Genomic DNA, 23,595 nt, shown 5'->3' with positions numbered 1-23,595 from the left:
ATAGACGACGAAAATAAGCGAAACATAGCGAAACGTAATACATCACAAGTTCCAACACAGCGCTGTGGCCTTTCGTTATGGGACAGAAAGACTTTCAGGCCAAAAGGCATGGAGGCCCCATAAGCTGCTACACCATTTCTATTACTCTGATTGTGGACTTCCAGCAACAGTATCAGACTTCAGACCAAAGTTAGCATATAATGAATTATGGCATCCATTAATACTATATTTTTATTGACCCGTCTGAGGCACCAAATAATGCTAAGTGAAAGGAAATAAGAATAAAACATTTGTATAAAAAGGATTTATTTACTATAAAATCAAGAAGTATACAAAAGACATTTTTATCATACGGTGTTTATCAACTAGATGATGCTTATCGGCTACGTCTTGACTTCCAACTAGATGATGTTTATCGACCGAGTGTTCCATTTCAACTAGATGATGCTTATGGACATATGGAAGGCCTAAAGTGCATTTACAAAGAATTTCCCTACTATTATGCCAGCATTTAAATTAATATACGGGTAATTACTTACACAAAAATAATTCCACTTATTGAAAAATATACAGTAGGTGCCAAAAGTATCTGAACACTTCGCGTTTTCGGACCATTTTAGCATGGGTTCAAATGACGGAGCGCGCTAAGCGCGATTGAGAAAACAAGGGTTAAAAAATCCACCTAAGTTCATGAAAACAATTTTGTGACCTAATAATAAACTAAGGTATCTAAAATTTTTTTTTTTTAATTTTTATGATTCGTACCCGCTAGCCGGCATATCAGTGCACAATTATCCGAACGCGGGTTTTTCCACTGTATTTCCTTATGGCACTACATGTCTTTTTTATTATTTTTTAAAATATACCAAATATAAGACTATCAAAGGCTAACTAGGCTTTTTAGGTGTAAAAATACATAATCTACTCATTCCGGCCACTTGTTATGCTTAAACTTAAATCCCTTTTTGGTAATTAATTTTTCCGTGGCCGGCTATGTCATGGCTATGTGTCATTTGCTTATTTTATCCCGTCAGAAAAATAGTTCTTCATGCGGCAACTAGGGGCGCGTGGGTATGCGCCATTCTTTGTGAGGTTTCGCGCATTTGGAGACAAATGCAACCTAAATTTGCATGATTTTCAAGTAAAAAACAACGCGCCCCTAGTTGCCGCAACGGTTCGATTTGGTTCAAACTACCCAGTGTAAACGATACGGCATGGATCAAACTTGAAAAAAGGTAGGTAAGTGAAGGGGAATAAATAAAAATACAATGTATTACACGAAACGTGGCAAACAGGGTACAAAGTAATGAAATCGGGTTTTGGAACCGGTTACACTGCCCACGGGTGACAATGCACAATTAACACTAATTTCAATGAAATACCATTGCTTAGTTAAGTAATATCTTAAAAAATGAAACCAAAATTATAAAGGTAAAAGACATAACGGTAAGAAGCACTACCGGTATGTAGCCTTTTTAGAACTGCAGGTCATCATCATCGCAAAAATACGACTATTTGTATTTATCAGCCAAAGGCTCATACTTCACATCTGTATTGATGTTCTCATCCACAGTGGTCTAAGAAAATAGCACATTAACGGAGAATCGAAAGCAGTCAACGGTCACATGAAAATACGGATTATACAGAAACGCACAAACAGCCTTACAGTAAGTTACATTCCGGAAAGTGGATGGGTATACTTAACACCTTTCTTTTTGAATGGTGACCATGATCGATCATTTAGTTACATATCATGCACAATCGTCCTTCAACTACCCCATGAGCAGGTGGAGGATATACGAGGTGATTTTGCGAAAGACGCGATATTTCAACGACACACAAATGAAGGACCGTAAAAAAAGGGGACATTGGCAGGTCAGTACTCTGTACGGCAAAACAAATCGTCAAGTAATCACAGCAGATATTGTTTTCATAGTAAATGAGAGTCAGGGGCGGACGAAGATTCAAGACAGACGAAATCGACACAAATATAACTTCATCCATTCAGCAATTATCAGTCCATAAAAAGAATACAGTTAATGCATCAATTAAATGTTTCGAGATAAGGAAAGAAAAAAAAACTAATACGGGGAAACGAAATGAATAACGGAAGAAACTGACGATCACCATCAGTGTAAATCTTCCTTTGCGTGCAGCACATTTTGGTTGGCTCGATCATTGGCCCACTCAACAAAATCGTCGAAAAGGCTAGGCCAAGCTTCTGTATCGTCGTAGCGGGAAAGATCATTCCCAACCGCATCCACCAAATGAAGAAACATGCACCATGTATCTCTGGAAACCAAAAAATGAAAATAAAACAAAAATTGGGGGATGGTGATAAACTGTATGATTCTTGCCTGGGTATAGCTCGAACAGGTTGAGGAGTCTGTTCGAGAAATTCGATCCAACGATCAAGGAGTAGGACAGGTCGGTGAGTAAAAACAAGTCGCCAAAGAGAAACGGCTACATCAACGGGCAACGAGCGTTGGCCACATTCTACATCCAGAGCAAAGCGAAAAGCGTAACGATACACGTCACTGAAAATTTCGCTGTCCTCCACTTCTTTTACTAACTGTTCTAAACTGAACTTGAGGCTACGAACCGAATCCGTTCCTAACAAACGACACCCCTAAAAAGTATTGCATATGGTTAGCAGATCTCTTCCACACAAAAGAAAAAAAAAATAAATCATAAAATTTTACCTGTAAGAATTCATTCTTGCTAAGCTTGCCCATTTGAGCTGCGTCGCACTTCCAAGCGAAGAGCAGAATACGAAAATCGTCAACTGCCAGGTCCAAATCAGCACATAGATGTAGTATACCATCGGCAGTTATGGCATCTTCATGCCTTTCTTCTATGCTTCCACAATAGTTTTCGTAGAAGGTAACCAAATTGTTTTCTAACACTTCTACGGTGCTGGTTCCATTACCCATTCCACTGGTGCTTAGTGCACCATTAATGGTATTGTTGTTTGTTTTCTTGATATCACCTGTTTACAGCAATAATGGATTGTACATACTGTTTTCTGCATGACAAAGCCTGCAATAGTGTATTCACCTGAACTATTACTGCCTCTTCCAACCAATGGTGGAATGAGCACATAAAAGGGCCTGCGCATCTCCCCTTTGGTGTCTCTACTGTCCAACCCACTTCCATTCACGAATGTTTCAGAGCTGATGACCAAGTTGGAGTCCTCTAGCTCCTCAGATCGTGAGGGCTGGTATGGTTCTGTGACCAAGAACCGTAATAAAATACAATTAAAAAATAGTATAAAAATGTAATTTAAAATGTTTCTGACCAGAATCGTCGAGTTTACTTGATGAAAGAGAATAATTTCCAGGAGCAACAGATGATCTGGTATTCGCCTCACTTTTTACACAAGAGCAGCAATTCCCCATGGATGGATTTCACAAAACACCCGAGCCGCGCGCTGTAGCTTCTCGACTTCAATCCCTTTCCTGCGATTCCCTTTACTTTTTAAAAATTGTATTAGCACATCACCGCTGAGTCTTGATCTCGTATACGTGAAAATTTCGTGGATCAAGTGCTATACAACATATAAAAGAGAATCACATGTAGAAATGAAGGGAAGAACCCTGGCACACAAAACAACTTGTGGGGGGAGGGGGTGACGTTTAGTGAAGTCTGAACACACACAGATATAGGCATCAAACGGTCACCTTGCGGGAGAAATAGTTACTCTACACTAGATGCAAAATGGCGGACGAAAACGAAACTTCGGTATGTACACAACTCCAGAAAATAGATTAAAAAGTGTTTTAATGTTAATTATCAATTAGGCCCCTGTAATTACTGTGGAAGAGCCACTTGATTTGATTCGCCTGAGTCTTGATGAAAGAATTTATGTAAAAATGCGGAACGAACGAGAGTTGAGAGGCCGACTACATGTACGTCCATTATACTGCATCAAGTTGCTCTAATACTAATTTTGTGTTCTTTTCGATAACGCTGGATAGGCATATGATCAGCATTTGAACATGGTACTCGGTGAAGTTGAGGAAACAGTAACCACTGTTGAAATTGATGAAGAGACATATGAAGAAGTCTATAGAACAACAAAACGCAACATTCCCATGCTTTTTGTACGTGGGGATGGTGTGATTCTTGTCTCCCCTCCAATGAGAGGTTCGGTGTGACAAATCATCTCATACTATTATCTTGCATTGATGTGTGTCAAAAGCTGAATAAATTGCTTTCTGGTTATTCAAAAAAGATTGTACTTTAGTTTATTTTAACATGTATTGGCTCAATACTACATTTTATATTGCAATTTCAATTTATTATTTTGAAAAAGTTTATCTGTCTGTAGTTTACAACAAGAAGGGAAGTTAGTTCAACTAAAGAGCATGTAAAATTACACTTAATTTTATAATAAGCATCACTTCTAGTTTGTTAACTAAGTAAATAATCCCCAAGTAACTAAAACTAATGAATGCTTATTCAACAACAAAGATTGTGGATGAATTAAAAAATTATTTTACAAAGCTCTAGTCAAATTCGAATTAGCAGAGCAATGCTGTTCTAAAAACAAATGCCGGTCGAACATTTTTTCGTCTGCTTCTAGTGAAGACATTTCGATACACGTGTTTCCTATCGTAAGTTAAAACTTGCGGTAATTTTTACTTTTTGTTCTTAACATTAAAAGGCGTGCTCATTATGAAGAAACAGTCGAAGACCAGCATCAAATTTGTTGGTAAGACCAAACGTGAACCAATAAAAAAGACGACTCAAGGAAAAACAAGGAAATTGAATGGTAGTAGTGCGGCATCGGTAGATAAAAAATGGGCAAAATTGAGTCTTGACGAGTTTATTAACTCATCCGCAAGTGAAGAGAACACTTCTAGTGTTGAAGACGGCTCTGTATTGTCAGACGTAGAAAAAGAGGAAGAAGAATCTGGAAGTGAAGAAGAAGATGAAATGGATTCAGGCGATGAAGAGATTGATGAAGATGATCAAGAAATGGATGAAGAAGATGAAGACATGAGTGAAGCTGATGAAAATTCTGAAGATGAAAGTGGTGATGATTTGGATGAAGATGCAGCCATAAAGAAGCACAAGCAAACATTAGATAAGCTGAAGAATACTGATCCAGAGTTCTACCAATTTCTCTCTGAAAATGATCGTGAACTGCTAGATTTTGGATCTAGTGACAGTGAAGATGAAAGAGGTGGTCAAGTCCATGAATTACCAAAACCAGAAGAATTAGAAGTTGGCAGTGATGAATCAGATTTTGAAGATCAAGAGAGTGCTGCAAAAAGACAAAAGAATGTCATTACTCAAAGTATGGTTGATAAATGGCAACAGGAGCTCCAAGATCCTAAGTATGTAAAATTGTGTACTGATATTGGGCAATTTTTATTGTCTTACTTTTTGTTAGGTCCATGAGAACGATTGTTGACGTTGTAAGTGCTTTCCGAAGCGCAGTGCATTCTGTCACTGAAGAGAAAGAAGGTGCAACTAGATTTGTTGTACAAGGGAGTGCTGGTAACTTAGTTAATAGTATATTTAAAATCATAAAATATGATTCATCTTCATTTTTATTCCTTCACTAGCCTTCAACGCGGTAGTTCGTATTTGCATTGTCGACCTTATTCCAGCTTTGAAAAGATTTCTGAAATCACCACCTGATGAAAAGCTGAATTTAGAAAAATGTAAAAGTTGGACCAAACTACGTCTGCACGTGAAATCTTACCTAGCCGACGTTATTCGAGTAAGAAATAGTGTGATTCGAATAAAAGAATGCTGGTAAACTCAGATATTTTCTCTTTTAGTTGCTGGGATCCCTAACAGAATCCTCGCTCCTTTCAGTGATCTTGAAGCATATTCATCAGCTTATACCGTTTTACGCAGCGTTCATAAAGTTATCACGTGTGCTATGCAAACGTTTGGTTACAGTCTGGTGTTCAGCCGAAGACACTATTAGAGTCCTCGCCTTCCTATCCATTTTGCGATTAGCCCGTACGATGCCCGGTCAGCTTTTGGAACCTGTTATCAAAGGTATTTTTCCGTTTTTGAAGTTGTTTTCAACATTGTCGTTACACAAAAACTCAAAATAGCGATGTACTTGAGCTACGCCCGGAATTGCAAATTCACTTCCCCTTCTACGTGGCCTGTCATCAATTTTATGCGCCGCTCCTTAGTAGAGTTAATGGCTCTTCAAGAAGCTTTGACTTACAAGCACGCATTTCTCTATATCCGCCAGTTAGCAATCCATTTAAGAAATGCTATCACATCCAACAAAAAGGTTTGTTTCGTTGTGTCTCAATCTTAACCCCCATCTTAATGTGATATAATTCTGCATGTCAGGATGCTATAATGACTGTCTACAACTGGCAATTTGTCCATTGTCTACATCTCTGGGGCGCACTGTTGGGTGCCCTTCCCGACAGCCAATTGCTAAGACCACTGTTGTATCCACTTGTACAGGTAACCGTTATTCTAGTTTAATCGCAGATTGTACATTACGATTTTTGAATGTCGTAGATTGCAATTGGTACGATAAATCTAGTGCCGACCGGGAAATACTATCCACTGAGATTTCAAATAGTGAGCATTTTAAACCAGCTGTCCACCGACACAGGAACTTACATCCCAACAGTGTCATTTTTATTAGAGGTATTCTTGGTATTGAACATTTAACCAGTTTTGATTATACCCTTTCAATATCTAACAGATTCTCCAGAATCACAAGTTCGAGAAAAAACCATCCAAGGTTTCAATGAAACCTCTCGAGCTTAGCTGTGTTCTACGAGTATCTCAATCTCAGATGGGTGAAAGTGGTTACAGAGATGCGATAATTGATTTGCTGTATGATCACCTACTCGAAACCTTGCAGTGTCAATCACATTCTTCGGCTTTTCCTGAGATTGCGTTGCCTGTCATTTTGCAACTGAAGCAATTCATTAAAAAATCTACGATGGCAAATTACACCAAAAAAATGAAGCAATTGATGGAGAAAGTTCAAGAGACCGTCCAGTTTGTGGAGAAGCAGCGTAGTCAAGTTCACTTTGATTTGGCAGATACCAAGGCTGTGCTAGCCCTCGAAAATCAGATCAAGCAATGCGGCACGCCACTCACCAATTACCATAGCTCGTGGAAAAAAATGCGCGACAGAGAAATGGCGATTAAGATCGCCAAAAAGCCGGAGGTAAGTTTCTAACGTTTTTATTTATTTTTATTTTTATTTTTTTTTCTGGTTACAGAATTCAGTGTTATTTCTATTAAATCTTATAGAATGACAGAGATGCTGGCATTCCTGTTATGAAAAAGACGGTCCTTCAGTCCAAGGATGACGACAGTGACGCGGACGGCGAATTCGATGAACTCTTCCCATCTGATTTGTCAGAGGATGAAGATGACGAAAACCGCTTCTTGCTTAAGGAAGAGAGAGAAGTCAAGACCAAATCTAAAAATCAGGATGAAAAGAAAAAAGGAAAGGAGAAGAAAACACATGCTGAGGAACCGAAGAAGATAGTAAAGACAAAAGCAATGAAGGCGGCAACGGCAACCGAGGAAGAAGATATTGGCGAAGGCGAAGACATAGCTGATGAAGTTACAGATTTCAATATGTCTGAGGACGACGAAAGTGGACGCGAAAATCATGCAGGTGGAAGTGATGAAGATGACTGAATTAATAACCTTCTACTGATGGTTGTACTTTAACGTATCTGCCAAACGCCTGCGATTGATTTTGATAAAAATAAACCGATTTAAAACAAGTAATTTTAACAACTTTTATTGCCTTCAAGCATTGGGAGGATCTTATCGAAAAAAAGACGCTATAGAATACAATATTTTTTTTATAAGTGAAAGATGTGATTGAAAATATGAATTTTGGCTAATCCTTTAATCCCAAAATATGCCATTAGTGATACTGAGGTGGCTGCGGTCTGCTAGCATACGGTGGGGCTGGTTGTCCTCCTCGGCTGTATGGATTCGTAGGAGTAGTCGCGGTAGGCGGATAACCGGAATAGTTAAATCCTCCTTGACCCTGTGACAACTGCTGTCCTTGCGATGGAACAGCTGGGTTGTAAGTCTGCGTCTGCTGACTAGCACCACCACCGTACTGTACCGGAGGAGCTCCAGGTTGGCCTGGTACATGAGGTTGATTTTGCTGTTGTTGCTGAGTTGATCCCTGTGGATTGTATGGCGTCGGTTGAGCATACGCTTGCTGCTGGATTGACTGTGGGCTGTAGCCCGCTTGAGGATAAGTAGTGGGTTGCTGCGCCGAGAGACTATAAGCAGTTGAAGTCTGTGGCTGGAACCTTTGTTGCCCTAGTGGTTGTGCCTGCTGTTGGTAGGCCGGCGAATGATATGGAGAGCCCATGGAAGGTTGAGTTGGTTGCATTGGATGGGTAGGCATTCCCTGTTGTTGTTGAGGAAGCTGCTGTTGGCCCATTTGTTGCATACCAGCAGCATTAGGCGGTTGCGGAGCAATCGGCTGAGCAGCTGCAGCCCCAACAATAGGTTGCAGTGCTGGTGTTTGCTGCCTTGATGTTGCAATCATGCTTTCAGCCTGAGATGTTGGCTCAACACCAAAAGCTTCAGAAACCTTATCTGTTTCCTTCCCCATCTCATTCTTCTGTAGATAAGGATCAAATTCTTTTGCATGACCTGTAGTTGCTTTAACAGTTTGTACTATTTGCTTCTCTGCTTCAACATGGTTAGTCACTGGTGAGTCTCTACTGACTGACTCCTGAGGAGTTACATCCAACTGATCTAGCAAGTGAATAACCCGGTCACGAATGCCAGACAACTCCTTCCTTATTGCCAGTATATTAGTGATTCCTTTGTTTGGCTTCTCATCAAGTGGTGATTCTCCAGACTGACTGTTCAAAAAAACTGTGAGCTTCAAAGTGCGGCTGCATTGAATGGCACTTGTTAGGTCAGAGCTATCAAATATTGTAACCAGGTCTCCATCTGCAAAGAAATAATAAAAATACAAATATTTCATAAATAAAACAAAGCTTTGTACCTTCATCCTTGTATTTCAATAGCACTTCATCACTTGTAGACAACTTTCCTCTAAAAACACGTTGCATCATCAAAACAAGCTCATCATATGTTATGTCTTCATTGTGTATGGGGATACGTCGAATATCATCCTTTAATTGTGCCTAACAAAATATAAATATTCAAATTTCTTTTCTCATTCAATCAGAATTTTGCCAATTACCTTGATAACTAATTTCCCCCCTAGATTCCACTGTGGATTGGTGCTCTCTTCAGAATTCATTTCACTCATGAGGAACAAGTTACTTTCTTCTTACACAACTTTCGACTGTCTTAATTGAATCCGTCCCTTTCGGTTGACTGCAAGGCACCCGTGCAACACCTGAACACGTCACTTGTGAATCGTGACTGAACAAGGGTGTTGGTAGCTAGAAGAGTTGCACTCGGTCTAACAAATAAGATTACAACATTGCCAGAAATGGTAAAAGCTTGTATTTGTATTGCCGCATCCGCGATTTCCGCATTTTCACTAATGATTGCATTGATCCGTCCTTATACACACTCTAACCATTTTTTTTTTTCAATTCAGATCTTACCCACTGAAATCATTAATTGAAACAATAATTTTCTCATAACTTTATCAGAGGTTGATTCATTTTATAACATACGAGGTTGTCCATCAGTCAGTGACTGTCGGTGATTTTACGGACAAATGAGACGGTGTAACGGGTGTCGAAGTTGCGGATAAACTAACGTTGCTGATATTGCGACGTAGAATTCCCACAATGTCGTCATCTATCCCAAGAAGAACAGTTCATTTGACTGACTTTGAGAAAATAACAAATCAATCTTTACCTGAATTTTCCCCATCTTCAGATGTCGTATTTGAAGCCATGGCATTGTTCAAGTAAGGTTGAAGTTTTCCCACCGCTGCCAAAAGAAGCCCAAGGTAAGGAGGCGATGGTTTCAACGGCCTGCTTATGTATTCTGGATGGTATTGTGTAGCTACAAAATATGGATGCGTAGAAACTGGTAATTCCATTATCTCCATACGAGTTTCAGACTCATCCCGTCCTAGAACCAACAATTATTTCTTATCCTTTGTAATTTTAATATAGATGACAAAAGCATTTTCGATTTACCTACAAAATGAAGACCTGCTTTTTCAATTTTGTCGACAAATTCTGGATTGACTTCGTAACGATGACGATGACGCTCATCTATGGATCCAACGTTCCCATATAGCTTTTCTGTAATACATTAAATACCCTTTTTTCTAATTGCACCAAAGTTATAAAATATTTTAAGGTAAATACTGAGAATCGAATCTCCATGGAATATGGTGGTCCTTTTCCCTAGACGCATTGTACCACCCATTTGACCAGAATTGTGTTCTGGCATGTCGATAACGACAGGATATGGAGATTCCGGATCGATTTCTGTTGTGTTGGCGTCTTTCCAACTCATAACGTTCCTAGAGAACAGAACAGAACATAAAAAATAAGAAAAAGAAATGAAGATTCAAATAAAACTTCTAACATTGGGATGCGCAAACATACCTAGTAAACTCAATGACCGCTGCTTGTAATCCAAGACATACACCGAGGAAGGGTTTCCGGGTAGTCCGACACCAAGTAACGGCAGCAATTTTACCTTCCATCCCTCGCTTTCCGAAACCGCCAGGTACAATAACTCCACTACGATAAAGGAAGTGATGATTAACAAGTTCCCCTAGAATAGTGAATTCAACTCAGTTACTCGCTGCGACACAAAATCTGCCATGCCTGGTGATACTTGACGGGGTTCTCTATTTTGGTGGCTTCTTCAAGGCTTGTGGCTTCAATGTACTGAAAACAAATGAAAAGTATGCTTGAAATTCTTTACAAATGCATCCTAATATACAAAGAAAAAGTGCAGTACCGAGAGATTCAAACGGCGATTGACAAAGAGGGCAGAATGCTGTAATGCCTTTGTCACGGAGGCGTAAGCATCTTCCAATTGCGTATACTTGCCAACCAAAGCAATCTCAACGACCTTACGGACATTGTCATGCCTGTCAGCAAGGTCTCTCCATTTCCACATAAATTTTTTTGGTCGTGCCGGAGTAGCTATATTGAGTTGCAACCTTTCACCAATAAACTGGATCAGACCTTGCTCTTCCAGCATCAGAGGGACTCTGTATGTCGATGTGCAGTCATGGATACAGATTACCTGTAAAATTTAGAAATGTAAATGTGTTTGATCTTTTATAACAGTGTCAGCAACATCAATGCATACCCTATCTGGCTTTACATGACAGAAATTTGATATTTTCTGCTTAACCTCATCAATTATGGGCATTTCACTGCGACAAACAATTAAATCAGGAGACAATCCAGAACCTCTTAGTTCCTTCACACTTGCTTGAGTAGGCTTAGTTTTTGATTCACCTGTAGATTTTGGCTAAAAATGGAGCAATTAATAGACAAACAAGAAAAATTCATGGAATATAAAATTAAAATATTACCTGGGGAACAAGGGAAACATGCACACAGCAAAAACTTTCATGACTGACACGGAACTGGAACTGCCTGAAAGCTTCGACAAAAGGCATTCCTTCAATGTCTCCTATTGTGCCTCCAAGTTCAATAATACAGACTTCAGGTTCTTTTCCATCATCTGTTACAGGTACTTTGGCAACATTAATGACCCATTCTTGAATAGCATCCGTAATATGAGGAACAACTGAAAACAAGAATAAATATACAGTCTGTTAGGCAATTGACTAAAATCCTTAGTGAAAAGCAATATTCACCTTGAACGGTTTTTCCAAGGTAGTCACCCTTTCTTTCACACTCAATAACTTGCTGATAGATTTTCCCTGTTGTGATATTATTAGCTCGGTGGAGAGTGACATCCAGAAATCTTTCATAATTGCCAAGATCAAGGTCTACTTCTCCACCATCATCAAGAACAAACACTTCACCATGTTCAAATGGTGAAAATGTTCCAGCATCAATGTTGATGTACGGGTCAATCTTAATGGATGTGACATGCAGCCCACAGTGTTTGAGGATAGTGCCAATCGAGCTTGCGATTACTCCTTTCCCGATACCACTAATAACACCACCGGTTACCAGAATGTACTTCATTTCCTTAAATTTTTAAACCATGGTGTTTTAATCAATCCGGAACTTGAACTTATCGAGCTTCTATTACCTTGTTAATGGCTGCAAAAGTCGTCGTCCAAGTTACCTCCTTTGCACTTTTTACTAGTATACAGTAAAAAAATAGACTTAATAAAATCAGATCCAAAGAAGTAAAGTGGATGAGGTTCGATAAAATAACCGAACTGAAAAGGTGCCAATTCAAAACAGAAGACAAACCGCCACAAAAAAAAAATCTCTTTCAGGATCACAGTGTTGCCTGGCTTAACTTTTTGTTTTCTATTTTTTTTAGATTGTCAAATATGTCCATTGCCAATAAGGCTCGCTACTCGCTAATGTCGCTAGTCGCTATGAGTAGTCACATCACGTCATCACCCTCACCCATGCAAAACCAGGGCAAAACAGTTGAGCTACGCAAGTTACACTCCAGAGATGGCGTTGTAGTACACTGGCGTTTCTATTTTTCTATTATTTTTTTTTCTAAACGCACCTATTGGATTCAATTCTTTTATTAAACACCATGCTGGTATGAATAAGGGTAAATTTTGACTAAGAATTCTCTTGGAGTAAAATGGAAAATTTTATTAGTTAAGGATGGTTTTTTATCTTAAAACCTCATTCAAATATTGTCCTTTTTTTGTCATCGCATATCAGTATTTGGTGGCGAATTCATGTAAACGTTTCCCAGTTAAAACTCATATGCAATTAATTATTTATTAAGCCGCACCAGTATAAATATAATTAGATCTGAAGTCCCAGAATTGAGTGGTTATAAAGATATCAAAATGAAACGCCAAATTCTGCTGAAACATTCGTAGCTCTTTTTTTTTTTTTTTTTTTTTCATTAAGAGGTTAATTGTTATGTGGGAATGCTTTTGTCTTACAGGGTTGTGATACGCGCCTATGTAAGTTTTCAATATATCAAACTAGGATTTTGAATGGGCCACGTTGTTGTGAAGGCCAACATGTCAATCGTGCTGATGGGATCGGAATCCGAGGGCGGTGTTTCGCGTGTGTGTATTCGACATGGATAAACGAAAAAGAATTCGTATAGAGATCTGTGCCTCGTGATTGACACAATGACATCATCATCTATAATATTTTTTAAAAAAATGTACGAGCAACTAATGGATCCGTGAAACCGTCCATCACAAGTTCCACGCTTTCGTGCTGTTGCGCCTTATTCGACTGTGGCCGACACAACACTGTTTTCCCTTGTTCCTTCCATTTTGTTTTCGAAAGACAAAATAAAAAAACAAAAAAACAAAAGAACACCAAAACGAAGATGCGACTGATTTCGCGAGCGGCTCTTTGGTGTCACTTCTTTTCTTTATTCGAGTTGCTTATATCTATATGCTGCGTGCATATACAAGAAAAATAGATTCAACTCTTAGACCGTGGCAAACGTTCAAAGATGAATCGCTGTTTTTGAGTAATGAAGTGCAGAGTGTGGAAGACCCATCTCTTATACACTGATGTCGTGATGCGCAAAGTTTTTTGTTTTGTTTTCCCCTGCGTGTCCAGGTGAACCCGCCGCCCAGCTGTAGAGGATGTGAGGGAATGTTATTGTTTTTTGTCGGGGTATGCGCGGACACATAACGATACACATTCCATTAGTCATTTTCGGCACGTTCTCTTTTCTCTCCTACATCCGTATACACTTTTTTTTCCTGTTGTTTCAACCTTTGCTGCTGTTGCTCCGTCTCTTCGTTTATCTGCACTGGGAAATCTATCAGCATCTTTTATGCTTTCTTTTTCTTCGAAGCCAATGATTATTTAAATACAGGTAACACGTCCGTGTGGTATTGTTGTGTTGCTCGCTTCATCTGGCGTGAAAAGAACAGAACAAAAAAATTAATAAAAAACCAAATGGGGAATATACACATTTTCGCGTCCTTTTTTTTTCAATTTTTCTCCCGCCGTCTTTTTCATTGACACCCGCAGCTCCAATTCTCAGAAATTTTCAGTTTGAATTCAAAGCTAGAGAAAAGGAAAGCTGTTGGCGGGATTCATTGCAGAAAAAAAAATTATAATAAAGGAAGATGGGGAATTAATTTTGTTTTTCCCCTCCCAACTAGAACTGCCAATGAACGAACGAAGAGCAAGAAGAGAGAGAGAGAGAGAGAGTTCTCCCGAAAAAAAAAAAAGTGGTATAAGAATTCAATCTGGGAAAGGAAGCGCTCCGGCGAAGTGAATTGAATTGGAAACGCACATCAAAAGAACATTTGATGAATGCGCCCTTTTCTCTCTCTCGGCCAGATGTAAAATAAAAACTGAAAATCCTCTATCTTTTTCATTGAGAAGAAAGAATATGCTGCTGTACTTGCCTTCTAGAAAAGGGGAAAAAAAATCTTATTATTGCATATAACGCTGCGGTTGGATTTCCAGGGAAAAAACCAAAATTCAATAAAAAAGAGCAACGCTGGCAAATAATACATCAGAAATTTATTTTCTTTTGTTATTCGCTTCGATTTATTTGTAATTGGATGGACGCTGAGAAGGAAAAGGGTCTTGGCTTGTACGACCGATGTTGTTTTATTGTCCGTTTCTCGGACTCAATTATCAACACTTAATAATAACAACATGGACAAACGCGGCTGTATATCTAAAAATACACAACAAAATATTGTGTAAGACAAAATGGGGGGAGGGGAGAAAAAGGAACACCGTCGTCGATGTGTTTGCGTGTGTGGGATGCCGCCGCTGTCAACGACAAAAGACACCAAACCGAAAACAATGCACAACTCAACAACATCAACGGGAAAAAAAAATAAGATAAGAAAAATTGAAAATAATATTTTTTTTTTCCAAGAAATAGTTGGACGCACGGCCTGATATTGTAGTTGTCGGCATCGATTGTATTTTGTTTTCTGTGTTTTTTTGGTTTTTTTTCTTAGCCGAATCGCATCTGAAATAAAGCGGGGGAGAGAAAGGGACCCCTCTTGTCTTGCCCAGTCTCTCTCATCATCTAGGGGCTCTCCCTTTAGCAAAGACCGCAAAGTCACCCTTTCGTTCAAATCTATGTATATGATAAGCAATGAATAACTGTTCCTCTACTATATATATAAAAACAACTATACAGCCTACTTCTCTCTTTCATTTATCCATTTTTTAATTTTGTTTCTTCTCATTTCAAAGTTGGAAAGAGGCAGATAGAAGCCTATCGTTCTCGTTTTTCTATTCCGATCTCGTTAGCTGTCTCACCCAGTCTCTAATACAATAGATTTCATCCCTACTTTATGCGCAACCGTCGTGTGTGTCGATATAAAGAGAGAGTTATTCCATCATTTTCGTGGAGGAAAGAAACAAAAGATTTATTAAACAAACATCGACCCAATCTTGTTTTTCTTTTGAAACTATAGGAGAAAGCCATTTGTTTTTTTAAAGGAAACAAGACTGTGAGAAAATACGCGGAACGTACAAAAAAAAATTGCCTTTTTTTTCTTTACGATTTCCCTTTTGTTTAATACCCAATTTTTTTTTAAACATATAATTGAAAATGATGACGTATATACTCAAGAGTTGACCGCGAAATCAAGGAAAACAAAAAGAAAGGTAGTTGACCTTTATAAATGCGCATGTTATGTGTATTTGTCGGTCAAGGAAAAACTTCTTTTATTTTTTTTTTTCTCTCCTCTATTTCACTAAACCACAGGGACGTCACGATAAAACGGGTTCTTTCAAAGACGACTAAAGTACGTGGGAAAATAAAACGCTGGGGATAGACCCCGATCACTCATATTAAAGATCTGGGAAAAAATGAAGAGAGTTGACCGGTATATCGATACATAGCGAACCCAAACGAAAAACAAAAAGGGCCACAAAAACAAACAAGAAAACCAAAAACTGACGAACAAATAGCCATAAAGAAAAATCAAACATCGATTGTGTACACCGTAATAATAATAAAGAAATCGATTGCGTGGAATGAGTATAAAGGCGGCATCCCACCAGTTTATGCTACAGCCTTGATCTATTAATCAAGTCAATTATAAAACATGTACTGTTATATCCATTATATATATATACACGTACGGCAGAGTGTGTATATACAATGCGTGCATTTAAAAAAAAAAAAAATTGCTTGTGATAACCGGTTATTGTCTGATGCCGTGGCAATAAGCCGGTCGGATATAAGAGACACCGTTTCCCTCGCTCTGTAACGACCGTTGAGATTGAACATTATTTTAATTTATCTACACAAACGAAGAGAAAACAAAAAAAGGGTCGAAGAAAAGAAACACAATGGAGAAAAAAAAAAAAAAGGAAAGGCAAAAATCGAGTCTGTTGGCGATGATCGAAGTTCGATCAAGATAGACTACACACACAGCACACACACAAAAAAAAGGAAAACGATAAAAGGTGAAGAAGAAACAATTTCTTTTGAAAAAAAAAAAGAAAAAAGGATTGAAGGAGACCAGATGAGGAGAAGGCTCATTAACTGGCTAGTCTTCGTTACACGGCCACGTCATGATATTCGCGGGCTGTTGACGATCCTGAAAAGAGTTTTACCGGGTATTAGATGCATTGTTAATGTCCGTAAACGAAATACTATGGCCGTATAGTTCAAATTCTTTTATCCGTAACAGTATACAGTATATAAAGAAAAACGGGAAGAGAAGAGAGAATGGACGATCAATGGCCAAAGTTTTGACTGATGCATTCACGCGAGGCATTCCATCAAAGCATCCGAAAATTCCGATCCATTTTCTTCTTCAAACTAAATGATTTCAGCGCTTGATTATTTCATGTATACGATTCCCCGTTTTTTTTTTTTTTCTTCTTTCGTCCATGACTCTCTTTTTTTTTCATTTAATGAATCAGGGTAGCAGGTGTGTTAGTAAGTATTAGGCCTTTGATGTACAATCTTATAGTTGTACATTAATGGCGGTAAAAAAAAAAAAAACCCGAAAAGGTGCTGCGTAGCCTATAGATTTTCAGATTTTTTCACATAGATATAGGAACTTTTGAATGCCGAGTCAGCCATTTTGGTTGCTGGTGGACGATGACGTGTGAAGGTCTTTTGGGTTATCCATTTTTCGTATTTTTGATCAAGCAGAGCAAAAATAAAAGGAACAGCCAGTTGCTCCCGGATGTTGGCTGACCAGCAACACGGAGAAGATTTTTGGTCCGCCCCCGCGCACACACAATCGGTAGGACGACCTCGCCCATACGGCCAGCCGGATCAATGTATTCGAAACATGAATAAAGTCTAGACAGGACAAACTCTCTATTGTTTTTTTTTTTGTTTTTTTCTGAACGTTGAAATTTGAGGAAGGAAATTGTCATCAATTGAAATCTTGCAAACATTTGAAAAGAAATAAACCGTTGAAATTTGATAGAATGGCGTCAACGTTACCTGTAGCCATTATTCAAAGAAACGTATTGATGCTGCGCTGCAAGAACATCGGGTAAAAGCGAAAGAGCGAAAACAAGGGAGGAAGAACAACGGCCCTTTATTTCCAACTGTCAAAAGCACGCCCATCAGGGAGTCATAGAAAAGAACTGGGCATTGAATAAGAAAGATCAATTGATCACCATAATAAGATCAGTATAACAATAATAATAATAAAAAAAAAACCAAGTCGTTTCAACCAATTCGACCGGATCGAAGTTTTTATGTATCAGATAGCGCGCAACAATTTTAAATTTCCCGGTAATTTGAACATTTCCATTAATCAAAAGGTACATAACAGCATCTTGAAAATGTGGGAAGCATATAATAGCTTCGTAAAAATTGAAAGATGATGATGCGCCTGCTGTCGCCTTTTTACCTGTTCGTCATGACGTTTTCTGCTGACCACTTGATTGCGCTTCAATGCTTGATTTATTTGATCTCGGACTCGTATAGTTTGAAAAAAAAAAAAGCGGGGTTATATATACACAGCAAGGTACACACGGAAGATGGAAAAAGAGTGACTTGGATTTTATATTATAATCAGTTTCTTGGATATATACCATTTTGATTGTGAGCAGTGCAGCTGTGTTGCCTAACGGTCTCTTGTATACATAAGCCGGACTACACTCTTTTTTATTTTTCAAACTCTAGCTACAAGTAACACAGCTATGGCTTTAAAATGAATACCGGTACATATATTTCGATAAACATAAAATGCAAAAGGAAGTGTAAATAAAAAAAATATATACAGGGATAAAAAAATAAAAAAGATTTTCAGAAGAATTTGGAAGGAAATATTCAATGGAGCCTATCCCCCTTTTAAACTATACTTCTTCTTTATTCTCGCAATCCGCGTCCGTCCGCATCCATCCGTCCGGCGTCTCCACTTCGTTGAACAACAGCAAAGAAATGGCCACAATAAAAATAGATGCGATGAGAGCAATGTGTCAACAAAAATATACAATAAATAAATAAACAAACAGAGAGACGTATATACGTATATAACAAATTCACTTATATATATATATACGTATATATCGCATCAATTAAACATAAATCATTTTTATAGTATAATACATCGTGTAGTCTACAGGCCTAAAAACCCCCTCCTATTTATTTTTATTTTTTACTCTGAAATTCAAGAGTTAATGGAAATATAGTGTTGTTAAAACGTCCGGTTCAAACTTTTTCTAACAAACAACCTGAAGAAAAGACAATGGGATTAGTCATTTTCTTCTTTATTATATCAAGCAGCGAAATGAAACACTATACACATGTCTTGATTATTTGACATTTAGTAGGCTATATATGTATATACTCTATATATAGCTATATATAGGGTCAAAGGGCACCTCCTATTTTTGTTTTATAGCATTACATTGAGCGGAGAAATCGGGATATATCTGATTTGAAATGCGGAAAAAAAAGAGAGGCCCCTTTCTGTCATTTTTTTGTTTTGTTTTTCTTTAACGCGTTCACTCAGTATAGATATATATGGCGTAAAAGCATCTGGGAGTGTTTCGTTTGTTCAGACATCTGAGTGCTATATACAGCAGCAGTGTAGTGTCTATATAGTCGGCCATCCGGCAACCGAGTGTTATGCTGTCTGTGGGACTTTTCGTCTCTCTATTTTCTTCTTGAATAAAAAATCCGAGTTGAAGAATATAAAAAGTGAATAAAGACGGAAAGAAGAGGGAAGATAAGAGCCATAATGGAAGGGAAAACGGTAGCTTCAGTGGCTTTTTCTCCTTCAATGTATTTATTTTAAGGGGGGAAAAGAACGAAAATGAAAAAAGAAAAATCTTTTAGACATTTGAATAGTCCATCAGGCACCTTCAATTCTCTGGTCGTCTCTCTCTCTTTCTTTCTCTATAAACCCCCAAAACGTCTCAACCAAGAGAAAAAGATCTTATCAATCGGAAATTAATCATCAATGGGGAAACTAAAGAAAAAAAAATAATATTATCCTTGGGACTAACGATTACGTTCTATAACCACACCGACTATAGAGGGAACATGAAAAGAAAAAAAAAAAACGAAGAAAGGGTCGACTGTGTACTTGTATAACAATATACTACCCTCATCTTGGTCTACATTTTGATTAAATTTCTTTCTTCTTCTTTTCTTGATTCCACTTCCATCAAAGCCATATACAGTATAGTATATGTGTGTATATACGAATAATGATAATCATCTATATAGCGGGTGGATATGGGAAAAAGAGCTGTTACTCAGCACAGGTATATATACTCACGTGGACGTGCATGGACACGCCAAGCATTACACACATAGTGTGTAGAGATTTAATATAGGGTTTCGAATTTCCAGCTGGAGGCGTTCAACAACAGAAGACATATTACAGGTTTTCTTAAAAAGCATTTTTAAATCTAATTCTTTTTTGTACAAAAAAACAAAAAATAAAATAAATTGACTGTGTTGATGCTGACTACCAGAACCTGTGATTACCTGATATATCACATTATCCCGTCCGGGCAATGATTATCACATAGCCGCTCTTCAAGTTCCATCTTTTTCTTCATTTGAATATCTATTGGCCATATATATACGCAACTCAGTAGGTTACACACACATTTTGCGCTGCCGAACTATAAACATGCCGTACGGTACTGATTATCTTTTGAAATAGTAAATAGCTGCAGGCGACATTATCTATCGCGTCCAGTTTGGGACAACAACGATTTGCATCGATCCTTTTAAAGCGCCAATGGTGAAGCTATTTCTTTCTTGCTTTGGCTATATCGAATTCAAATGTTGGGAATGTTGTGTTATTGAATAGGAAAAAGAAAAGAAAAGAGAAAAGTATACGATGCATTCAATTAAAACTTGTTGATTGAAAGCGAATGTTGATGAAGTTGATGAGAAACTGTTCAATTATACGATGTAGACGAGACGCGGTTGAAGCGATAAATGAGAACTAGTTTTCCCTGTCATCGTTCCATTCTGGTTATAGTGATACAGATATATACGTCTATATACCATCACTTTCCCATGGTATGTATATTATATTCTCTCGTATATTAACTGAATGATGAAATGTGTATAATACAGTATATTCATTTCATAATGTGAAATGTTTCTAGTTTGACGGGCCATGCAGCAACAGGTCAACGTCTTTGCATTATATGGGCTTTTCTTGTATTTATTTATTCCCCCCCTCCATTTATTTCGTTAATATAAGTTGTAAAGAGGGGGGTGCCTGAGTGCCGAACGAGTCAAACATGCACTTATCGTACCAATTAAAATGGAAAGAAAGGAAAGAAGAGGATTAAAAAGGAAAAAAAAACAAAACACGGTCGTCATTCCACGGTAGTCAACAGGTCGCCCTACGACATTCCTTAAATAGGGATTCCAAAATTAAAACTATATGAGGACGGGGGGGGGGGAATTATTTAACAAGTTGCAAACGAGAAAAGTAAAAAAAATTCTCATCAAAATTTTAGCATAAAAAAAAAATTCGCTTCATTTCATTTTTGTATTTTCGTGTGTGTGTTTTTTAATGGCCGTTTTAGAAAATAGGGGCAGTCGTTTAATGGATGGCTTCCGAATTCGACTGAGCTTTTAGCGCAGCCTATAGGTTATATAAGCTACGTATATCGCGCAGCGGAATATAATGCTCTTTATTTATACATCCTAAAGAGTTCATCGGATCAAAGATCAAAACGACCTAGTAGTGTTATTACTGTTATTATTATTAGGATACTGTGTGTGTGCTGTCTGTGTAGATTGGGAACGGGCGCCGAATCAAAAAGAGAAAATATTTTTTTCGAAAACGAGAAAGCTGCCGCTAGGTGGCCACCCTCACAGGTGTAGCAACAACGAAGAGAATATTAACACCCCAAAAAATGAGTAAGAAATGGCTGTAGAAGCTCAAACCCACACAAGAGTCTCTCTCTCTCTCTGTCTATACACGTTCCTTCTTCTTCTTCTTCTTGTTCGCCTTCTTCCTCCATCTCCCTCTTTTCTATGTATACTCCATACGTTAGCTGGTAGAACAGTGAGAGAGAGGTAACTGTTAAGTGGCTCTTACCTGAGTCGGGAACTCTCCAGTCGACCGGGCTGCTCCGTCCGAGACGGAACCTCCCCCAACCCCGTCGTACCGTGAACTACATATTTTTTTTTCTTTTTTTTTTTCCAAAGTTTTGTTACCCCAAGTGTCTAACTCGTTCCCTCTCGTGTTTGTCTATTGGCGAATTACAAAAGACCGTGCACCGATTTGATTTCACGCGATTTTGTTTGTTTGTTTTGTTTTCAAACGCGGATCTTGGCCAGGGGGAAATAAAGTTGAACCCTGGTGAATAATAATTTTTAAAAGAATCACGTGTTATTCTTCTATTTGGTTGCAGACTATTTTTGTTACCTGCGCCGGTAGTTTGTGTCGTTGACTACCGAGTTTCACTCAGTGCCGTGCCAGTACCACAAAGACTGTAAATCGCAATCTATTTGATTCTTCCCTTTTTTTCTTTTTTTTTTTTTGTGTGTGTTGGGGTCGTAATCGAAAAAAAGAAAAAAAAATCCCGAGGCTACGACGACGATCGACGCCGGCGACCGGGCCCCCCTTCTTCTTTTTTGTTGTTGTTGTTGTGACTGTCGTCTCAATAAAATAAAAAAAAAAAGAAGAAGAAAATTGAGAGAAAGACCAAACTACAAAAAGACTATAATAAATAAGAAAAAAAAGAAAAGAAATAATAATAAGAGAAGAAACAAAAGCGAAGAAGAAGAAAAAAAAAAATTTTTAATAAAACGGACGACACGGAGAAAGGGATTCAGCTGCGGAAGTTTGTTTCTATTACCGATGCAGGATATCATTCAAATGTGCAGGTCAGTCACGTTATCAATTTTAATTCCTTAAAAAAAAAAAAATTTAATAAATAAATAGACCCCTCCTTTTTGTTTTTATGAAACTAAAGATAAGCGCGCGCGTTAATTTAGATATTGACTCCGGCACCAAAGTTTATATGCCTTCGAAAAATGTCGTGAATCAAGACATTCACGTGTCCCTCTTATTTACCTTTTTTTTGTTTTTCTTGTCCGCCGACGGACACAACGTACCGATGGGCGTTATTATAGATTACAAGCAAACACTTGACTCGAACAAATAAATCCCAAATTTTGTTTATTTATAGGGTTTGGTTGCTCAAAAATGTATCCTTCCAAATAGCACAATGATAGCGTCAAACATTATATCCACCTGTTTTTTTTGTTTTTTTCGACATATACGTGCATACACACTAACCTAAGCTAACATAATCCACCCAAAAAGCAAAAATAACAAACGACAAATGAATACCCCCAAAAAAAAAAAAAGAGACGATCTCTTTTTGTGTATTCGCGTGAGTGGCTTTTTTTTGTGTGTGTGTGTGCTTCATTTCGCTCTATACGTTATATTGCAGCGTGTATTTATAAGAGGAGAGTGTAGATCCGGGTTGCGTCGCCTCTCTCCCATTGCTGCCCGTTTCTTATAGACGTTGTGTGTGTATATCAGATATACATATACACGTGTGGCTGCAAAAAAAAAAAAGCAGCGCCCGCCCATCAGCACTCCAGGTTTTCGCATATATTTACACACACACACACACACGCAGCGTATAGACGAACGTAACGATGAAGAGGGAGCAAAAAAAAAAAATAGGATAGAAAGAATTTCTGGACTGCTCGCCTTTTCAATTCTTGATTGTGTCTTTAGGAAGAAAGACATTTAATGCGATGCGATGATAGAGTCGTACAGGTTATATATCGAGGCCGAATGGACGTCATCCGGCTGCAATCGTTTTTCCAGATTTATTCGTTGAAGCAAAGAGGGAACAAAAAAGAGCGTGAGGGAATTATTGAAGGCAAAAAAAAAAAAACGAAGGAAAAGTAGACGAAATATAAAAGACTGTAATAAGGAGGATGAACGAGGCCGAATGGTAAGAATGTTCGGGACATGGAGAAGGCAAGGTCGACATGAATGAACTGCAGGAGGATGAACGAGGGGAAATGGTGGTCGCATTTAGTTTTTTTTTTTTTTTACTTTAACGATCATATGCGCAATGAGTTGGATAGAGAGCGACGCCGGGA

At 38.2% G+C, this 23,595-nt stretch overlaps 4 protein-coding genes across 8 annotated transcripts in view; 2 read left to right on the top strand and 2 right to left on the bottom strand.

The window, feature by feature from the left end:
- Positions 1 to 1,536: 1,536 nt before the first annotated feature.
- LOC116921318 (DCN1-like protein 3) lies at positions 1,537 to 3,441 on the bottom strand. Its single transcript, XM_032927583.2, has 5 exons — positions 3,299 to 3,441; positions 3,058 to 3,228; positions 2,703 to 2,989; positions 2,358 to 2,629; positions 1,537 to 2,292 (listed from the first exon to the last, which is right to left on the bottom strand). The coding sequence occupies exons 1-5, from the start codon at positions 3,396 to 3,398 to the stop codon at positions 2,130 to 2,132; spliced, it is 993 nt and encodes a 330-aa protein (XP_032783474.1). The 5' UTR covers positions 3,399 to 3,441; the 3' UTR covers positions 1,537 to 2,129.
- A 150-nt stretch (positions 3,442 to 3,591) lies between these two features.
- LOC116921317 (nucleolar complex protein 2 homolog) lies at positions 3,592 to 7,739 on the top strand. 2 transcript variants are annotated; one of them, XM_032927581.2, is made up of 12 exons: positions 3,592 to 3,741; positions 3,801 to 3,908; positions 3,978 to 4,146; positions 4,667 to 5,342; positions 5,399 to 5,505; positions 5,574 to 5,731; positions 5,793 to 6,018; positions 6,078 to 6,265; positions 6,328 to 6,447; positions 6,505 to 6,636; positions 6,695 to 7,168; positions 7,255 to 7,739. In XM_032927581.2, the coding sequence occupies exons 1-12, from the start codon at positions 3,718 to 3,720 to the stop codon at positions 7,648 to 7,650; spliced, it is 2,778 nt and encodes a 925-aa protein (XP_032783472.1). In that variant the 5' UTR covers positions 3,592 to 3,717; the 3' UTR covers positions 7,651 to 7,739. The 2 variants fall into 2 exon arrangements, with proteins under 2 accessions (XP_032783472.1, XP_032783473.1); XM_032927582.2 differs by having other exon boundaries at positions 6,505 to 6,645; positions 6,704 to 7,168.
- A 1-nt stretch (position 7,740) lies between these two features.
- On the bottom strand, positions 7,741 to 12,356 carry LOC116921319 (CTP synthase 2). The gene is made up of 13 exons (XM_032927584.2): positions 12,172 to 12,356; positions 11,768 to 12,107; positions 11,480 to 11,697; positions 11,251 to 11,415; positions 10,894 to 11,184; positions 10,732 to 10,820; positions 10,533 to 10,670; positions 10,290 to 10,447; positions 10,116 to 10,223; positions 9,829 to 10,047; positions 9,197 to 9,282; positions 8,996 to 9,137; positions 7,741 to 8,940 (listed from the first exon to the last, which is right to left on the bottom strand). The coding sequence occupies exons 2-13, from the start codon at positions 12,102 to 12,104 to the stop codon at positions 7,886 to 7,888; spliced, it is 3,006 nt and encodes a 1,001-aa protein (XP_032783475.2). The 5' UTR covers positions 12,105 to 12,107; positions 12,172 to 12,356; the 3' UTR covers positions 7,741 to 7,885.
- A 9,172-nt stretch (positions 12,357 to 21,528) lies between these two features.
- Positions 21,529 to 23,595, top strand: part of LOC116921315 (protein single-minded) — a 46,139-nt gene continuing 44,072 nt past the window's right edge. For 2 of the 4 annotated variants that reach the window (XR_006645374.1, XR_006645373.1), the window contains exon 1: positions 21,529 to 22,356. Coding sequence is in view for 2 of the 4 variants with exons in the window: in XM_045172202.1 (XP_045028137.1) it covers positions 22,331 to 22,356 (26 nt within the window). In the remaining 2 variants the exon portion in view is untranslated. The remainder of the gene's footprint in view (positions 22,357 to 23,595) is intronic. The other 2 variants (XM_045172202.1, XM_045172203.1) reach the window with 2 other exon arrangements.

The sequence above is a fragment of the Daphnia magna genome, linkage group LG4 (genome assembly GCF_020631705.1).
Source record: "Daphnia magna isolate NIES linkage group LG4, ASM2063170v1.1, whole genome shotgun sequence".
Taxonomy (NCBI): domain Eukaryota; kingdom Metazoa; phylum Arthropoda; class Branchiopoda; order Diplostraca; family Daphniidae; genus Daphnia; species Daphnia magna.
The sequence above is the reverse complement of the archived record's forward strand: the minus strand, read 5'-3'. Positions and strand labels throughout refer to the sequence as shown.